Source organism: Myotis myotis, unplaced genomic scaffold (genome assembly GCF_014108235.1).
Source record: "Myotis myotis isolate mMyoMyo1 unplaced genomic scaffold, mMyoMyo1.p scaffold_m19_p_10, whole genome shotgun sequence".
NCBI lineage: Eukaryota > Metazoa > Chordata > Mammalia > Chiroptera > Vespertilionidae > Myotis > Myotis myotis.
In genome coordinates this window covers 66,263,050-66,278,023 of record NW_023416314.1, presented here as the reverse complement: position 1 = coordinate 66,278,023, position 14,974 = coordinate 66,263,050, and the positions used below count along the sequence as shown (strand labels likewise).

Sequence of the window (14,974 nt, the reverse complement as noted above, 5' to 3'; positions counted from 1 at the left end):
ATACATATATAGGTAAAGGAGAATGGATGACCTTAGGGGTTTGGAACGAGAATAGAGCAAAGATGAAGGGGGTCTTTTAGAATTCTACTTCACGTTCTTCTATACTGTTGATTGAAAAGAAAAAAAATCAAACAAAGATGTTTTCATTTATCTGTTTTTGTTCATTTGTTGCTTTTTTAGCCATAACCTATAAGGTATCTTCTTCTGCTAGATATACTCTATTAAGGTTTGGTAGTCAAATCTTATTGCTAACTTTCCACTACAAAATTAGGGTCAAATGGAGATAAAAACATTACTTCTGATAACAGACTGGGAAAATGCAGCAGGATCTCTTCTACATTACTGTGAATGAAGATAACCTGAGTCCTAATGACAGCATCAAACATATCTACACAGCCAACCAGAGGCTGGGAAACTTGCTAGAAGTTGTCAAAATTTGCCCTGCTTACCAACTGGAAATAGTGAACCAAGTAAGGAGAGCCCATGGTCTTATACAGATGAAGAATTATTGTGTCCCTAGCCAACTTTCTCAGGGGTTAAAGCGTTGGCCCGAGGACTGAAGGGTTGCAGGTTAGATTCCAGTCAAGGGCACATACCTCAGTTGCAGGCTCAATCCCCAGTTCGGTTGGTAGGGGGCAACCAATCGGTGTGGTCTCTCCCACATTGACGTTTCTCTTTCTGTGTGTCACCCTCTCCCTTCTACTCTCTCTAAATATCAATGGAAAAAATATCCTCCGATGAGGATTAACAAAAAAGAAAAAAAAAATTAGTGTGGCAAGAGAGTAAGAAAGGAGAAAGAAGAGCCAATCTTGTTTTTCTGTTTTTGAGGGAGAAGTAACCTCCAATCAGTAGTGAATACATAACTGAACAGATGCCATCCTTTCAGAATCTTAACTCTTCCATTAGTGGACAGGAAAAGGTTGAGAGAAGTGAAAGGAAGCTTCCTTCCCAACATTTCTGTAAAAGGGTAAAGTGCTGTCCCCTTTTTTGCAGAAGAGGGAACAAAAAAGGGAAATGAAGGAATTTCCTTCCACATCTTTCATCTTTAAAGTTTAATGTAAAGCACGAATTACCAGTTTCTCCATTTTCTGGAGTCTCCCGTCCAGTTTTGCTAGAACTCCGGCTGGTAGATTCTGGACTGGTAGCTCGAACAAACATCTTCCATTTTCCTTTTTTAGACATAAGTCTACGCATTCCATCTTGTGATGCCGGCTGGCTGATATCAGAACATGGACTAGACCCTGACACACTACCATCTCCTTCCTCCAAGGCTCGCAACTCTGCCTACAAAGAACATGAAAATAAAGTTAGTGCCATTAACTGTTAGTAACATTAAAATGTGTGAGAAGCCATGTGTTTTCTAAATTTAAATCCTTCGAGGACAGGAAGCATTTCTTCATGAGAATTGAATGTTCAAGGGCACATACCATATTCCACATTCAACTGTTACTCAATAAATGCTAACTCATGATTATAGTCAACAAATATGGATTTGAAGGAGATAGGTTCTAGAGATCCACTAATAGACAAAATTTGCAATATGTGTACAAAAGAGACAAAGCTTAACTTTGCTAATCTCTCTTTATAATGTCAAGGAGATATTACTGTTATAACACGTTATGATTTTCCTTCATTCAAGGTGGCAGTAGATGAAACTGTTCAAAGGAAATCAGGGTAGAAAAGATGGTGCTTTTTCCCCTTTTAAAGAAAATCATATGAAATTATAGGTTCCTTATAATTCTTCTGTTCTTACAAAGTCCATTTAATATCAAAACATGATACGCCATGGCTGATAAGCAGACACCAACTTGTACTTTGTTGGATTAAAAAAAGTTAATTGCAAGAATTTGCAATGCTTATTTGTTAAGAAGCTAAATAAAATATATTTTATTCACTGTATCTATTCTAAATCAGGAAAATCTCAGTCTTTATTGGTTGTCAACTACAAAAAAACATCGTCAGGGACCAAAACAACTACAATTCCATAATTCAAGTTTCTATTGCATAAGCTTAAACATAGCTAGAAGAAAAGAAAAACAAAATCCCAGTAAGTGTGCTATAATTTACGCCCAATGACCCCAGAGTATGATAGTACTGAGGGAAGAAAATGCACCTTAGTTAAAATTTCAAAGCTTACTTTTTTCCTTTCCAAAACGAGCTCCAGTTCAAGGGTATCTTGTTCCTCCTCCTCACTTTCTCCAGATTGAACAACACTGCAAAGATCCTCCTGAGAAGGGTCTTCCATATTGTCCAATACAGTTTCCTGTGGCTTTACTATTGTTGCTGTTTCTTCTGTTGTACTTGTTTCTTTCACTTCTGAAACTGGCTCTACTTCTTTACAAATTACTTTTCTTCTCCATCTCTCTTCCTCCTCTTTTATTCCCTCAGGCAATAAAGGAGCAAGCAGTGCTGCTGCCACCCCTTTTCTCTCTTCCTCACTATTTGAGAGAGCTTGAATTCCTTCATTTACTTCCTATAAAGAATAAAATAATTTCACTTTTCAAATAAATCTCACCTGAATATATGTAACTTTTCATGTAAAAAAATGACTGCATTTTTCAGTCATTGATTATTGAAAACCAACTTCCAACAGATAAGAATGTTTGTATAATTTTCCTTACATGTGCATAATGGAAACATTGCTATTTAGGAAGGCAACCTGAACTAGAACCTCGTTGTGGGTGGAACTCAAAACATATCCTTCCCCCATCCTCCCTATGTCAAAAGACAAACTAATAAGAAGCACAAGTAGATTTAAGGAAGGTCAAAGTTGTCAGCTCAATACATGACTGTTTAGCTATTCACCTTTCTCTTCTCTGTGATGGGATAACCTCACATTTATTCTATAAAGGTGATTTAAAGGGCCGAAACCGGTTTGGCTCAGTGGATAGAGCGTCGGCCTGCGGACTGAAAGGTCCCGGGTTCGATTCCGGTCAGGGGCGTGTACCTGGGTTGTGGGCACATCCCCAGTGGGAGATGTGCAGGAGGCAGCTGATCGATGTTTCTCTCTCATCGATGTTTCTGACTCTCTATCTCTCTCCCTTCCTCTCTGTAAAAAATATATATTAAAATATATATTAAAAAAAAAAGGTGATTTAAAGAAAAGCAAAACATTTCTAAAATGAAATGTGTGATTATATTTAAAGTGTCTATTTCCTCCACTGGGATATTTACTTTACCTCCCTCCTGGAGTTGCAAATATTAAATTATTCCAAAAGTAATTTTTGGACACCCCCCCTACTCCATTATGTAAAAATTCAAGACAAATTAAATTTCAACTCACACACTCTGCAAAATACAATATAGTTTTCTTATTGATGAGGCTACAGAAATGCTCATTTCACTAGTTTTAATTAAGGTAACTGATCACTTTATTTTAAAAGACCTTCAGAACTGTTAGAATGGCTATTAGCAAAAAATCAACAAAACTCTGTCTGGTGTGGCTCAATTGGCTGGGCATCATCCTGTGCACTGCAAAGTAGGAGGTGTGCAGGAAGCAGCCAATTGATGTTTTGCCCTCACATGGATGTTTTTCTCTCTCTCCCTCTCCCTTCCTCTCTCTCTAAAAATAAAAAAAACAAAACAAACTATTTTTTAAAAAAATCAACAGTCAACAAGTGTTGGCAAGGATGTAAAGAAAAGGGAACCCTGATACATGTTGATGGCATAGTAAATTAGTAGTCACTATGGAAAATAGCATTGAGGCTTGTCAAAAGATTAAAATCAAACTACCATACAGCCCAACAATCCTAGTTCTGGGTATTTATCTGAAGAAAATAAAAATGATAATCCAAGAAGATATATACACTCTAATGTTCACTGCAGCATTATTTACAGTAACAATGATATGGGAGAAATTTAGGTGTCTATCGAAAGATGAATAAACATGCAGTATACATATAAAATGGAATATTACTTAGCCATAAAAAGAAAGGAAATCTTGTCATTTGTGACAACATGGATGGCTAAGTGAAATAAGTCAGAGGACAAATACTATCACTAATGACTTATGTGAAATTAAAAACAAAACAAACAGATTTCGGAAATACAGAGAACAAACTGATAGTTGCAAGGGGGGCTCCTCAAATATAAATAAGTCAAAGGGATACAAGATACAGCATGACGAGTATAGTCAATAATATCGTAATAACTTTGTACGATGACAGATGTTTAATAAACTTATTGTGATGATCATGTTGTAAGGTGTATAATTATTGAATCACTATGTTGTACACCTGAAACCAATACAATATTGTATTGGCAACTATACTTACGTGGAATCCCAAAATAAAACTATTCTGAAGTGAAGAAGGGGGACTGAAGCTATGGCTACTGGCTGCTCCCACATCTTTTAAAATGACCCAAGGAGCCTCTATGGTACCCTAAAGCTCCAAAAGAATCACTGAGCTTGTTTAACTCCCATAAATGCCACATAATAAACAGAAACAGATTAAGTAAAATTTTAAGAAACGGGATTTATCGCCGAAACCGGTTTGCCTCAGTGGATAGAGCGTCGGCTTGCGGACTGAGGGGTCCCAGGTTCCATTCCGGTCAAGGGCATGTACCTGGGTTGCAGGCACATCCCCAGTGGGAGATGTGCAGGAGGCAACTGATCGATGTTTCTCTCTCATCGATGTTTCTAACTATCTCTCTCCCTTCCTCTCTGTAAAAAATCAATAAAATATATTTAAAAAAAAAAATAAAAAAAAAAAAAGAAAAAGGATTTATCTTATTACTCATCTGTGTTGTAAAATACTAACAGAAGGCCTGGCCGGTGTTGCTCCAGTGGTTGAGCATTGACCTATGAACCAGGAGGTCATGTTTTGATTCCTGGTCAGGGCACATGCCTGGGTTGCAGGAGGTAGCCGATCAATGATTCTCATCACTGATGTTCCCCTCTCCCTCCCCTCTCTGAAATATCTATATAAAAGCCTAAGTGACTGTCCGATCGTTCACCCAGTAGCTATGACATGCAATGACCATCAGGGGGCAGGCACTTTGACCAATAGAGGAGGGAGCCTTATGCCTCATGGAATGGGCTGTGTGTTAAGTTGTTGCTGGGGCACTGTTGGCCCTGAATCTGCTTCACCTGCACCCCAGACCCATTGGAGGATGTCGGGAGGCCTGGTGCTCATGTACCGGTGGGGATGCCTGGCCTGCGCCCTCTTGCAATTTGGGACCCCTTGGGGGATGTCAGAGAGCTGGTTTTGGCCCAATCCCCGCAGGCCAGGCTGAGGGACCCCACTGGTGCATGAATCCGTGCACTGTGCCTCTAGTATATCTATATATATAAAATGCCAGTAACCTTAACAGCCATAACGACCAGTCGCTATGACGCCCACTGTGGTCCAATCAGGGGGTGGGGCCGGCCGGCCAACCTTGCAGCCCCTCCCCCCTGCCAGCTGGACTCTCCCACCCAGATCAAGAGTGGGGTGGCTGGCCAAATGCCCCCTCACACTCCCCCATAACAGCCCCACCCCCAATCAGCCATCCTCACCACGATAGGCCCACAGCCCCTCCCCCTGGCCATCCCACCCTTGATCACACCCCCCACCCCAATAGGGGGTGGGGCTTGTCAGCCAACCTCTTACAGCCCCTCCCCCTGGCCAGCCCAGCCCGATTGCTATCCCATCTTAACAGGAGCAGGGCCAGCCAGCCAACTTCCCGCAGCCCCTCCCCCTGGCCATCCTGCCCCGGAATGCCCCCACCCCAATCTCCTGCAGCCCCTCTCCCTGCCCGGCTCCACCCCTGATCAGCACTCCCACCCCATTCAGGGGCAGGGCCGGCTGACCCTGCTCCCAATCGGCCCCCTAACCATAACCGGGGGCAGGGCTCGCCATCCAATCGCCCATGGCCCCTTACCCCAGCCGGCCCAACCCTGACTGGGCCCCGATCGGGGGGGGGGGGGGGTCCTGCCCCGCCAACCTCCTGCCATCTCCTCCTCCCAACAGGCCCAGCTCCGATCCGCCCCGATTGGAGCTGGGTGGCCAGACCCCACCCTTGCATGAATTCGTGCACTGGGCCTCTAGTATATATTAACAGAAGTCTTCTATACCTGTGCCACAGTAACATTCAAATTCTTTAGATATGGCCCAGCCAGCATGGCTCAGTGGTTGAGCATCCAACCTGGAACCAAGAGGTCACCGGTATTCCCAGTCAGAGAACATGCCCATGTAGCAAGCTTGATCCCCAGTAGGGGGCATGCGGGGGGCAGCCAATGGATGATGCTCCCCTCTCACCAATGTTTCTATCTCTCTATCCCTCTCCTTTCCTCTTAAAAAAATTAAAAAAATCTTTAGATTTGAAAATATGCAAATGGGGTAAGTTGTAACACTGACCTTTTTAACTTCTCGCTTGGCTATGACTGGTCCACTTTTACTACTGGCAACAGAAATATTTTTCTCCTTGTTATACATGTCTGTATTCACCACAAAATTAGTTTCAGTACCTGTTATTGAACTTAAAAGAAAAAAAAAGGCAATTATCATTAAAAGATAAAGACTTAAATTTCCTTCTAGGTAATTTCTTTTTCAAGGTATTCCTACCTGGGTTGGTAATGTTGTAATCCCTGTACCTGGGTGGCAAGATACGGGGGTAATTCCCATGTCACTTCATTTGTTTGTGTATTCCAATAATAATAGCATCCTGTGTTCTCATCCCAGACTTCTTGCCAATCTCCCATCTCAATCTCAACTATAAGAAAATAAAACAAATTTTAAGAAGCACAAATTACTCCACAATTCTGACTTATAACCCGTCACCTCTAAAGCCCTAACAATCTAACACAGGATTTCTCAGCCTTAGCACTGGGACATGATAGTTCTCTGTTGGTGGTGTCGGGAGGCAGTCCTATGTAGCGTTTGGCAGCATCCTGGCCTCTACCCACTAGATGCAGTAACACCCCTCCCATCTCCTGTTGTGACAACCAAAACTGTCTCTAGACCAGCCATGGGCAAACTACGGCCTGCAGGCCGGGTCCGGCCTGTTTGAAAGGAATAAAACTATTGAAAAAAAAGACCGTACCCTTTTATGTAATGATGTTCACTTTGAATTTATATTAGTTCGCACAAACACTCCATCCATGCTTTTGTTCCGGCCCTCCGGTCCAGTTTAAGAACCCATTGTGGCCCTCGAGTCAAAAAGTTTGCCCACCCCTGCTCTAGACACTGTCAAATGTCTCCTGGGAGGCAACTCCCCACACCCCATCATCTTGGCACATGTTTTAAAAAAGCAGTTTGATAGTGCAAAAACATATTTTGAACCCCGAAAGACCTTTTAAAATAATGACTTCAATCATTCACTTGGCAAAATCTGCTACTGGTTAAAAGGGCAAGCAATTGCCCTAGTTGGTTTTGCTCAGTGGATAGAATGTCAGTGCAGACTGAAGGATCCTAGGTTTGATTCTGGTCAAGGCACATGTTTCTATCTCTCTCCCTCTTCCTTCCTCACTGAAATCAATAAAAGTATATTTTTTTTTAAAAGGAGGCAAGCAATTACCTTTCAAAAAATAAAAAATGTGTTCTAATAATTCTCAGAGGTAACTACCCTATCTTACTTATTTTTCAAAATACTACATTTAAAAGGCAGAATCCCAGTCTGGGGCTAAAGCACTTGGGTGCTCATCTTTCGGAATCTCAATGCCTAGAACACCTTTTATGATTGCTCTTTAGACTTCTTTAAAAATCAAAGGATTGGTGTGCCCTCCCTAAGCCCTTCCTTGTTTCACTGTCCTTAGTTTTAATAAACACACTTTCAAAATATATATATCTATATATATATATCTATATATAAAAATAAAATCAGCCCTAGCCAGGTTGGCTCAATAGGCAGAGCATCAGCCTGCAAACTGAAAGGTCCCAGGTTCAATTCTGGTCAAGGACACATGCCTGGGTTTTGGGCTTCATCCCAATAGGGGGTGTGGGGGTGTGCAGAGGGCAGCCAATGAACGATTTTCTCTCATCATTGATGTTTCTCTCTTTCCCTGTCCCTTCCTCTTTGGGGGAAAAGAAAAAAAAAAAAATTTATTGGTTTTTTACAGAGAGGAAGGGAGAGGGATAGAGAATGAGAAACATCGATGAGAGAGAAACATTGATTCAGCTGCTGGATGTGCCCGCAACCAAGGTACATGCCCTTGACCGGAATTGAACCTGGGACCCTTCAGTCTGTAGGCCTACGCTCTATCCACTGAACCAAACCGGTTAGGGCTCAATAGATATATTAATAAATAAAAATAAAATAAAAAGGATCAAGCTTACCTCCTGCCAGTGAACACTGAGTGTCATACTGCCACCCTGATGTCTGCGTTGAATCTGTTCCATTCGAAGTAGTGGAAGAAAGGGCAGATGCTGCTGATTCCTTTGGCTCTGGGCGAGGTGGAGTTGGAGGTGGAGCAGAAGCTCCTGTAGAAGCAGCAGGCTGAGGAGCTGTTATTGCATCAATCTCCTTTAGAAAGAAAATAGTAACAAATGCATTAATCACAACAAAACCAGAAAAAAAAAATCCTACATGCTCAGTTCTTAGCTTCTCAAATCAAAATCCTCATATTCTAATTAAACATTTTCTCCAAACCTTTCTATTATCCACTTTTTTTTTTTTTTTTTTTACAACATTAACAAAAAGATAATTCGAAGAGCCTTAGCCAGTTTGGCTCAGTAGATAGAGCACTGGCCTGTGGACAGAAGGATCCTGGGTTTGATTCCAGTCACTGGTCCAGGCCCTGGTAGGGGCACCGCAGGAGGCAACCAATTGATGTGTTTCTCTCACATCGATGTTTCTCTCTATCTTTCCCTCTCTCTAAAAATCAATGGAAAAATACCCTCAGGTGAAAATAAAAAAAAAAAATAAGATAATATGAAGAGAGATGGGGAGGGACTAAGGAAGACAGATAAAAGGGGAGAAGTGAGAGGGAGAGACAGATTGACAAGTATGCTAACCAGTGAGATCTAAGTCCCCAAAGTGGTTCCAATATGTTAAAAACCCAAACAAAAGCACCACTAACCGCTAGGAAGTTGGCCAATGTACTATCAATATCAGTTGACTGATTTCCATTCGCTTCTTTAGATTGTGCTGGTTTTTCCAAAACATCACTCTCTTCATCATCACTATCAGCATATGCACCAAGTAAGCATAAACCTCCTAGAAACAAAGAGGTAAAGAACTTTAGTAATAACAATGCTAATATGTCCTAGGTAGCATCCAAGGAAAAATATAACATGGCTCTTCAACTAAACATTTAGTTTACTTACAGATTAGAACAAACCTTAAAATAAACCATCAATGAACTACCTGAGAGGCAGAAATTACATTATGCATTTAGAGCTAAGAAAATCAATTTGCACAGCTACTTGACACCCTACTCAAAATACATGCTCAAGCATTCAACTTTATACTCTTTCAAAATAGCATATAGTGTATCCTGACTTTAATATTTGTTGATTTATGTATCCATCTCAAACAAGTAAACCAATTAGGATTTAGTAGATGAAACAAAAAGATTTTCAAAACTAAAAACAAAGTTCTTTTCCAATTATTTTTCCCTCAAACAAAACATTTCAAAACGCTAGACCCAAAACAAAAAACTAACAACAACACTAGCACCAATGATCAATGTCTTCCTCAAACTCAAGTCCAGATATGGCCCCTGAAATGTTGTTATGCTATTTCCTTTGTATCACCTGTGGCTACTTTAATGTCACAAACTAAGTGAACACATACAGGGGTGGGCAAAAGTAGGTAAGAACTCTGTGCCCAAGTGAGCTTGAGTATAACAACTACACTACAGAATGTGTAAATAATTAAGGCTGGCAATTTGTACACTTATATGAAATTTCTTTGTCGTACTTTCATAAACGAATTCATGGGTTCACATAAAAGTAAACACAAACTGTTCCATTTATCATACAAGAAGAGTTCATATTAAATGCTTTAATCACATAAATCTTGTTTTAGTACATAGGCAAGTTCTTACACTAAACATTAATTTCCAAAATACTACTATAAACTGATTAGAATAATGTGAAGGAGACATTTGACAGTGTTACCAAATACTTCATTTTTCATGATTTTGGGGTACACCAGCCAATTTTCCTAACAAGAGTATGGAATAGACTTGTAAGGGTACAGCTACAGAAGTAGACATTTCTGGACAAATTCTGCCCGTTAGCAATCAGCACTGATGGTTTTTTGAGGGAAGGGGGAAGATGGAAAATTTGTATTTTTACATAAAAACACTTCTTAGTTTAGAAACAATCATAGATCTAATCACCCAGTTCACTGTCTTTAAAACTTCATATACTCTTTGGTAAAAGGTTCCAAACCAGGTGAGTTGTGTGGAATTTTAATTACGAAATTCCCCAAGCTTGGAATGAATGGGTCTCACAGGCAATAGGTTTCGCCAAGGCTCCACCTATTTATTCCTTTTTTCTTCACCTAAGAACATTCCATAGCACATACATCAAACCTCTTCTAAGCTCCTAATAATATAATTACTATTAAATAGCAAAGTAAATTATTAAACTTGGTATTTGGGGGAAGAGGCATACTTAATATTGTTAGAGACACCATACATTAAATTGACTCAATATATTTTAAGAACAATCTGGTAACATGTACCAAGAGCTACTACTTCCAGTTTCTTTTAGTTACTCTCATCTTTGAGGATATAACCCCAAGAAAGAATTAAAAAAATTTTTTTGCACAACATTTTCTAACAGCCTTACTTAAATAACTAAAAGCTGTGAACAACTCAAATGCTCTCAAATAGGGGACTAGCAAATCAAACTACAGCACAGTACCAGATGCAGTATTGTTTTATGATTAATCAGATCATTACAGTATTACATGGAACAGTGCTATGGGGACAAAAAGTAATGTTAACAAAATAAAAACAAGATAAAAGCAAATAATAAAATGTATGTAAATTCTAATTACATTTCTGAAAATTTAATCCATACATTGATAAGAACAGGAATAAGTTTAGAACACAAAAAAAGTTCACAATATTCTGCAAATTAATCTTAGAAAAATAAGTCTCACAGAACCATGTCTCACAGAGTACATATACTCTGTCAAAATAGCATACAATGTATCACAGAACCATGTCCTAGACCAGTGATGGCGAACCTATGACACGTGAACTCATTTTTTTGGTTGATTTTTGTTAAATGGCATTTAAATATATAAAATAAATATAAAAAATATCTTTGTTTTACTATGGTTGCAAATATCAAAAAATTTCTACATGTGACACGGCAGCAGAGTTAAGTTCGGGTTTTTCAAAATGCTGACACGCCGAGCTCAAAAGGTTCGCCATCACTGTCTTAGACTATTATTGGGATGTTGTTGCTACTTGAAACTAGAGGAAGCAAGGCTATTCTTTGGAGCCATAGTCCTTAGCAGCATTTTTTTGAGAAGAATATTAACTCCTCAAATTTCAATATGCTTACTTTAATGTATGGTGCCACACAATTTGCAAATCAACTAACTATATCTGGCTGTAATTTCTTAGATTAAATTTTTTACTTTCCTGATAAGCTTCAAACAGTAACTGCATTATACTTTGAGTAACTATTATAATTTCCTCATAATATTGCTGAATAGTTGTTTTTAACCCTTTTAGTCACAGAAACTATTAATAATCAAGATGATAAAAGCTATATACTTCCGCCCAGGAACACACATTTGAGTGTGCAATTTCAGGGGGTCCAGAGAACTCTGACACTCATTGTGGTTGTTGCTAATCCTCACCTGAGAATATTTTACCCACTGCTTTTTCAGAGAAGGGGGGGGAGAGAGAAACACTGGTATGAGAGAGACACCTTGACTGGTTGCCTCTGCATCACCCCAGACAGGGATGCGGGGAACGAGCTTGAAACCAAGGTATGTGTATGTGCCCTTGACCAGAATGGAATTCAGCACCCTTCAATCCTCGGGCGACACTACCCACTGAGCCAAACCGGCTAGGGGGCTTTCTTTGTTTTTTGTTGGACAAACTTTTTCCTATGCATTATACCAACTGGTAGGTTAAGAACTTTAAAAACTGAATGAACTGATATATTATTACCTTGTAGGATGATGCTGGGCAAAATGAAAACATTTCTGTTCATAAGGCATATAAAGGCCTGAAGTGCTGACATAGTAATCAAGGAAATTTCTCCTAGAAACACTGAAATTCTATCTTACGATTCTTAGACTCAAATGAAATAATATATGTACTTTACAAATACAAAATGGTATTTTCTAGTTTGGGAATTTCTCTCAGAACCAAGTTTTAGCTTTTCTAACCCACACAGGGTTTTCTTCTTTTTTTTAAGTGACAAATGGGAGGAGGAGGGAACAAGCATCTATTATTTCAGGATTTCAGGTGTCATATAGTACAAAAAGTACACCACACTTAAAAGAATAAAATTATTACCAATTAATAGGATATTTAGTATCAAAACTATTTTAATCTTTCAATCTATTTATATATAAAACTAACATTTTTTGATACTTCCCTGTCAAAACTTGATATAAACTTTTCAATGTAATCATCAAAATAACATAGAGCTTAAGATCCACTTTACAGGTGAATGAGATCCTGATTTCTCAGAATGAATGCTGAAGTGAAGATCTGAACTCAAATTTGTCTACAAAACCACTGCTGCAAATATTCCTTAATGCAATTTCAGCTCCACAAACATTTGGTAGGTACTAATCGAGGCAATGTGTTAGGAAATTAACAGAAATCGATGGTGTTCCCTAAAGCCAGATGGGGAAGCCAGAAAACTCATTATAAAATGGCATTAGAAGAAAAAGTAGTATATTTTGGGTACAGATTAAACAGCAACAAATTTTACATTGGTTGCAGTGTACATATACTAACAAACTCTCACAAATAGATTTAAAATCCCCATTTTGGGGGGGAGAAATATAAATTAGCCAACACTGAAGCCATCAACAAAACACTCAATAAACAAACCCAACTGGACCCTTATGAAATATATTATAAAAAAGATGTAAAAAAAAAAAAAACCTATACCTGTTGCTTTCACGGCAGTCAGTCTGGTGGTCATGACTGGTTTTGGAGGATTCTGAACTCTGGGAACCTCCACCACCACTTCCTGTTCATCTGGATTTGGAAAACGAACAGAAGAGAACTGCAGTCATTCGATGGACCAGAGAAAACACTACAGGTGACAAAACCAAGCTTTGATTTGACCTTTCAAGTCCAGATTCCATCTTTTTAAAAACAGCGTACAACCCATCACTGACCCAAATAATTCGGGAGATAATAAACAAGCATAGCTAGAATCTTCTGTCTCGTGACTTTAACATTAGGAACGTGAGCATTATAAAAAAAAAAATCAAATTACATCTGAAATAAACTCTTTCTCTCTAAATGTGCTCTAGGCTACTACAAAGCCTTTACATCAAGCACAGCCATAGCGTTTGCTTTCGCACGAGCTACCCAGCGTGTTGGGTTTTTGTGTTTTTTTTTAAACATCTGAAATGATCGTAGCTTCTCCGGGGTCTGGTCCCTGGATTAGAGCTATCGAATTACTCTTGTTTTAAATAAAAAAATATTTTTTTTTTAAAAAAAATTACAGTTTGCATTCCATATTATGTTGCAGTAGTTTCAGGTGTACAGCGTAGCGGTCAGACAAGTTCCAGTCCCGGGAGAAACACACAAACACTTGGGCTACCCAAAAGTCTCACTTCAGAAATTTTCGGGTGGGGATACCTGCCAATCTGGGGGTCCCCGAAGCTTTGGCTGACATAATACAAAGGGCTCGCTCACTTCTAAAGAGTCTCGGTTTCCACAAAAGCGAAAGGAAACGCAGATGACGTGCAGAAAAGGCCAGGTCCCCAGTCACCCAGCCTCGGACCCGGAACCTCATACTCTCACGTCCACCCCGCGAGGAGTCCCACACACAGGGCGGACGTTGGCGCTCCAGGCCGCCGCGCCGCGCCGCCCTCTGCAGCAGAGATGGCGCCTCTGGGATCCCCGCGCGCGGCTCCGCGTCCCTCCGGTCGTCTTGGGGCCCACAGCCGCCCTCCCCGCAGGCCGCACGCGCAGGCCTCGGGTGCGGACGCCGCCCTCCCGGTTGGTTGTCCTCCTAGGGTCCTGCCCGAGGGACTAGGCCGCAAGCCCGGAACTCGAGTTTCGGATGCCCCTCCTAGGGGCCCCTCGCGCACCCTTACCTTCTGAAGGCGAGTCTTCCGGGGCCGCGGCGGCAGTCACCGCGGTCGTCGTGGTTGTCGGCGCCGCCGGGGCTGGCTGGCTAGGCGTCGCCGCCGTCGAGTCCGGCTCGGTGTCGGGTTCGGGCTCCGGGTCCCGGCCCGGCGTGCTGCTCCGGGGACCCGGCGGAGAGAGCTGCAGGATAGGCCTTCGGCCGGGTACCACCCGGGACTTCTTCCCCATCGCGAGCCCGAGCGCGAGGTGCGAGCGTCGGGAAGGCGAGAAGGGCGGTGCTCGGCGCGGCGCTGCGTCATCAATATTCATACCTCGCGACACCGCCTCTGGCGAGGATCCGCTTTTAACGGCGGAGCGCGCGTTGCGCAAGCGCCTTGAGCCCGGTACAGTGTTCTGGCTCCTCCCCCCAGGGGAGAGGGCGGGCTTTATTCACAGAGCTAGGCTATTGGCTATTTTGGCCTATTGAAGGGGCCTATTGCCAATGGAAAAAGGAAAAACGAGTGCGCGTCAAGCCAATTGTACGGAAGGGCCTGCGTTTAGAATGATTTCCCCGGCACCTCCGGCTCCACCCATGCGTCTTTGGCGGAGTCTTTTCTTTACCCGCTTGTCTTCCATATTGTGCCTGTTCTCTGCCTACTGTTCCTTATCATTTGTCCTTTAGGAAGGTGGGCTGCTTTTCAGGTCTTTCCCCCAAGTTTCTCTCTGATTATTGTGGCTTACTTTGGGTATAGCATTGAACAGTAAATAGAGTACTGGGTTTTTTATGCTTTTGTAAATTTTTTCTTAGGGCATAACGATGAT

The 14,974-nt window shown here is 41.2% G+C and overlaps 1 protein-coding gene across 3 annotated transcripts in view; it reads right to left on the bottom strand.

Moving 5' to 3' along the window:
- The window catches only part of FNBP4 (formin binding protein 4), a 36,773-nt gene extending 22,289 nt beyond the window's left edge, over positions 1-14,484 (bottom strand). The window contains exons 1-8 of one of the 3 annotated variants that reach the window (XM_036325878.1): positions 14,182-14,484; positions 13,013-13,108; positions 8,999-9,135; positions 8,256-8,442; positions 6,546-6,693; positions 6,339-6,459; positions 2,138-2,473; positions 1,074-1,284 (exon numbers count right to left, since the gene is read on the bottom strand). In XM_036325878.1, coding sequence (XP_036181771.1) covers positions 1,074-1,284; positions 2,138-2,473; positions 6,339-6,459; positions 6,546-6,693; positions 8,256-8,442; positions 8,999-9,135; positions 13,013-13,108; positions 14,182-14,482 — 1,537 coding nt within the window. In that variant the 5' untranslated portion in view covers positions 14,483-14,484. The remainder of the gene's footprint in view (positions 1-1,073; positions 1,285-2,137; positions 2,474-6,338; positions 6,460-6,545; positions 6,694-8,255; positions 8,443-8,998; positions 9,136-13,012; positions 13,109-14,181) is intronic. The other 2 variants (XM_036325876.1, XM_036325877.1) reach the window with 2 other exon arrangements.
- Between the last annotated feature and the right edge of the window lie 490 nt (positions 14,485-14,974).